This window comes from Etheostoma spectabile, chromosome 15, assembly GCF_008692095.1.
Source record: "Etheostoma spectabile isolate EspeVRDwgs_2016 chromosome 15, UIUC_Espe_1.0, whole genome shotgun sequence".
Classification (NCBI taxonomy): domain Eukaryota; kingdom Metazoa; phylum Chordata; class Actinopteri; order Perciformes; family Percidae; genus Etheostoma; species Etheostoma spectabile.
The window spans coordinates 20,620,246-20,625,440 of record NC_045747.1 but is presented as its reverse complement, the minus strand read 5'-3'; the positions used below and the strand labels follow the sequence as shown (position 1 = coordinate 20,625,440).

The 5,195-nt window shown below is 37.5% G+C and overlaps 1 protein-coding gene across 2 annotated transcripts in view; it reads right to left on the bottom strand.

Annotated features, from left to right (window-relative positions):
- Positions 1 to 5,195, bottom strand: part of fus (FUS RNA binding protein) — a 21,524-nt gene that overhangs the window by 5,642 nt on the left and 10,687 nt on the right. For both annotated transcript variants that reach the window (XM_032537126.1, XM_032537127.1), the window contains exons 7-9: positions 4,442 to 4,476; positions 762 to 803; positions 481 to 590 (exon numbers count right to left, since the gene is read on the bottom strand). In XM_032537126.1, the coding sequence (XP_032393017.1) occupies positions 481 to 590; positions 762 to 803; positions 4,442 to 4,476 (187 nt within the window). The remainder of the gene's footprint in view (positions 1 to 480; positions 591 to 761; positions 804 to 4,441; positions 4,477 to 5,195) is intronic.

Genomic DNA, 5,195 nt, shown 5'->3' with positions numbered 1-5,195 from the left:
AATAGATTATGAAGTAAAATTTTATTTCAGAATTGTTTTAAAAAACCCATATAAGTCACGGATCAACTTGACCCGAGGGATACAAGAGGGTCCCAAAAGTGAATACAACACAAGGGTTAAATTAAAAAAAAAATTTAAAAAAAAGAAAACAATCATAAAATTAGAAAACAATGATTTGGTGGCCCCAGTGGATTAACTGAGGACCTCGTAAGGTCGCGGACCCCCTAATGAAGATCTCTGGTCTAACTAATTGTGCTGCCACAATTTCAGCTTTAATTCTAAGAATTATTTTATTTTTGTTCTGTTCTTCAAATTTGTCCCAAGCAAACATCAAATGTTGATGTAACATTTCTAATTTCGAAATGACCTAATTCCCATGGATCCCAGGAACAAGGTTCCAATATCATTTACGACACCGAAGGACCACCCTACCTCATTCTACTGTTAATATTATAAACACTTTACACTAGCATACACTACCTTAATGATCCCAATCTGCTTAAAAAAGTCTGCCACTGATTCGACAGTGTAGTCGTCTCCCAGGCCTTGCACGAAGATAGTGTTATTATCAGAGTTATCCTGGTCTTGCACTGTTGGAAGATAACAGGAAGAAAATCAACAAGAGGCGAACAGGGAACTGGATGTCTCACCCGGATGTCACAAAATGGTGAGAGAAGTGATGTCATGATGGTTGTAATATGTCCGGTGTGGAGTTATAATTATATAAAAAAATAAAAATAAAAATAAATAAAAAAACTTACTGAAGCTGGGTCCTCCATGTCCATGTCCCGGCTCTCTTGGTCCTTGAGAGGACAAAAAACTGAAATTAATTGTGGAAATGGATAAATGATACATACATAAACAACTCACAGTGTAACTTCTCTCATTGTTCCCACCAAATAAGGCTTCTAGCCACTTGGTATGTAGGGCTTTGCTCTAAGAGGCTTACCATGGACAACCTGTACAGCATATTTGTCATAAACAAAACAAACTTTTTACCACTCTGTCTTTCAACTGTGTCATAACATACCATCTTTCAAGATTCCCACTTGCAAGCAGAAGTCGTCTCACGAACAAGTGCACAAAACAAGATTTTGCACATTATAGAAATACTGCCTGCCCAAGTTGATTTTGTGCATTAGAATAACCACCATACCTGTCACAGCATAGCATTTCATTGGTTGGGTTGTATGTTGAGTAAACAAGTACAGCCTTGTGTAACTGTCTGACATGGCCTGTCACAGTTCGGGCTATTGAATTTCATATTTAAAACAAGTCAAACCTTTGTGTTGATGCATTTCTTGACAAACTATGAATACTTTTCTTCACACAGACATTACCAACTTTTGCAACCAAGTCCAACATATTGCAACACAATGCCCTTATTGAGTGTAGACCTTAAGGTCATTTTTCATTCTCTCATTCATTCCTTTGTCTACCACATTTTTTTTTAACACAGCTTCACAGAGGATTCTTGGAAATTGCCCAAAACATACATCTTCAGAGTAAGAACACCATGTTTGTCATTCAGAGAAGTATTTAAGTTACACACACTTTACCTATTCAGAAAACCAACTTCCAACGTTGAAGTTTTCAGAGGTTAACTTTGGTGTGTAAAGTCCTGTCACCTTTTAGAAGATGGTCTGAAGGCTGCGTCATTGGCAGCTTGATTTACCACAGTATCTAAAACTAAGATGTTCCCTCTTTACAACAAACTTTGCATTGTATAAAGAAGCCAAAGCCAAACCCCTCCCATCAACACGACTTTTGAACCACTTCAAATCTGATAAGAAGTGACCGTGAAACCAGGTGAACACAAACAGAGGTTACCAAACTGATGTTTAAGTAAATTGACCAAACTTGGCACAACTGGTGGATGACTCATGTAAAAAAAGAAAAAAAAGAAAAAAAAATTCCATTTCAAAAGCTTCCACACCTTTATCATGATAGCGCCAAGTCATTATGACTAATGTGTTCCGGTATCAGTGTCAACAGTGAAACTAAGATTTCAAGTCTCAATTTCACTTGAGACTGAGTGACTGGTAAATGTATTCCATGTAGTCAACCGTCCATTAAGTATACAAACGATAAGATGCTTTCAAATTAAATTGTGTGGATTATTTTTTTCAAATCAACATTTTATTTATGTGTGGATTAAAATGGCACCTTTCACATATAATTTGTGTGCATTACACTGCAACTAAAAAACTAGAGTAGCTGCTGTAAAGTGTTTTTACTCTTACAAGCATTGTGTCTTTATTTCTGTGTTATTATGTTGTAGCTTTTTAGTGTTGTTTTGTGAGATTCATATTATTATTTAAGGTAAGATCATTTTGAGTGGAGGGACCTAGACACTTATAGAGAGTGGTGGACCCTAGGATCTACACTCACCACTTTTGAGGACTTGTACACCAGACGGTGCAGAACCACAGCTAGTAGGATTATGAACAATCTGCACCACCTAAGCAATAAACTATTCCAGCTCCTACACCCAATTAAACTCCTCTGTAGCCAAGACAGTGTCAGAGAACCTTCTTTTCTCAGACCAGGACAATGAACTCTGACCTCTGGCACATTGACCTTTGAACATTTGCATTTTGTACTTGAGCATGTAAAACATTTCCTGGCATAGTTTGCCTCACAACTGTGACATACTGTGTCTACAGTTCACATTTTATCCATTGAGGAAACTGCTCAGTCCACCTAGACACGTGGCTAATATGCACATATTTTATACTAAATTAAATCTAGCATTTTATATTTTATATGAATTTTTTTTTTTACTATTCACTACAAATATTGCTGGTGTATGTAACACATAAAAAAAAAACTCTTAATAAACTTCACTGGTGCTATTTAAAATTCCAACGGCACATAATTTGTCACTGGACCCTGCTGCACTTCAACTACATAATAATTATTAGTACATAATCCATGTAGTATAATCTTATTTATACTAAAACTCTTCCACTTAATTCTAGATTACAATAGTAAGTGCCATCTGTGGGATCTGGGAGAGACACTTTTTGTTCTATTGTCTATTATATCACAATCTCAGATACATGCTTCTCCTTCAAACGTCTGCAGAATGTCAAATTTGTGTTTTTCGAGATCTGAGAAATGCCAACCTCAGTACCATTTTACAGACCTACCTCAGTATTTTGTTAGATGCTTACCAACAGTGTGGGAGGGCGTGTTAAATGTGCCTCTTTGATAGCTGTAGGGTTGTGTGTATTTGCTTTGACACTGTTACTTGCACTTAGTTTGACATGAATTTAGGTGTATTATATTTGATCTTTTTGGTTATTGATCTTGTTATGTTTTTAGTGTATTGGAAGCCCATGTTGACTGGGCTCCATTTGGTGCATGACACTTTGACAAATTACTACTACTACTACTACAGTATATTACTTAAATATTGAAATTAAAACATGCAAAATCCACTGCCTTTGGTAAACATTGTATTTTTGATGGTGAAGCACATTGTGTTATCACCATTAACATAACTATTGTAGATGTCACCGGCACTAATGCAACTGAACACCCTCTGCTGCTTTATATTAAAAGAAATCATAAATCAATAAAAGCAACTTCAAGCTGGATAATGTAAATGCCAAGTATCTCTGTCCCCACCACAGACCTGAGAGTGAGCTGGAGTTCACCAAAACAAGTCCAAGCTTTAATACCAACTGGTCTATTATTCCAAATGAATGACCAAATTACTGAGAAACAAGACCTTCCTTCCATTTACAGCACAATGTGTACTGTATCAAGTTACTGGTGCTTGACGACTTTCCACAGTTGTGCAATAAAACCAGTTTTAAATAATTGAACTCAGTCTTATCGCTTAAAGAAAGAAGAAAAAAAAAAATAGTTAAACCGAAACTTCCTCTTGTTGATTAGTCACGCTACCCCATCAAACACTGCAGGTTTCCATCAGACCCAAACCCTGTCAATGTTCCAACACCAACATAGAGCAGAGGAGGAAGAACTTCATGTAAAGCTATAAAGTGACTCCCTCTGCTGGACACTTTCATTCACCGAGTAAGAGTACACTCACAGTACCTGAGATTATTATCTACACCTAAGCACACTGAGTGTTCTTACCTGCGAGGCTGTGCTATGGAAGATTATTCACCACACTACCTTGCGCAGCATATTGCTTAGTTGAAATAACATAAAAGTCTTAATGTGTTTGACAACCCTGGTCATATTTATGTTTTTTAACATCAGTATGCTATTGTATATTCTGTTCATGTGTTTCTGTATCAATCAGATTAGTAGAATAAATTGTACATCTCTAAAGCACTTAGATTACTTTAAAAACCACACACCTGCTTCATACTTTGAGTGTACTGATCTTCCCTCCTTTTACCTTCAACTCCTCAAACTCAACAAACCTTTTTGCTTAAGTGTTTTTTTTGTTGTTGTTGTCACTTACCACCAAACTTATTGAATCCTCCACGATCGCCCATTCTGATGAGGAGGAAGAGAGAAACGACACGCATTGAAGACTGGTGCTGACAGCGATTGCTCTCAACGGGTTGTGGATAACCTTCACTCTCCCAGTCTCTCACTTAAACCCACCCTTCTTTAGTTGGCACTTGTCCTACTGGACCCCCACTCAACCTTGTCCGGGGTCTCTTGAATATACACCTTGAGGACAAGAGGCCAGTTTAAAGACCTTGTCATTCTATGTCCACAAGCAGCTGAAATTTGCCAGTTTTACCCTGAAGTCCTATCAAGCCTTCGAGTGACTTGTATGCACCCATTTTATATCATCATATAACTTGGTTTTGTAACAATTAACCAACCCAAACATTAACACTGTTGACCCCTGGATGGGTGTTTTTTAGGTCTTTGGCAACCTTTACTCTTTACACAAATTGCAGCAAACCCCAAAACAGGTGTTCTTTGAGGCTTTTCTTATGATTTCCTCTACCTACAAGTTTACTATTAACTGCCTGTAGACTTTCCCCCTTTTTGCAATTTCCCAAATAATGGCTTAAGAGCAGAAAGCCAGCCTGGAGAGAAGGTAAAAGCCTAGGAGAAGATTCAAAGATTGATTAAAGCAGAGTATGACACAGTGGGGGCTGTTAGGGAAAGTGGTGATAACAGGTGAGTAAGGTGGGTAATGGTAACGTATTTTTGTGTGTGTGTGTGTGTGTGTGTGTGTGTGTGTGTGTGTGTGTGTG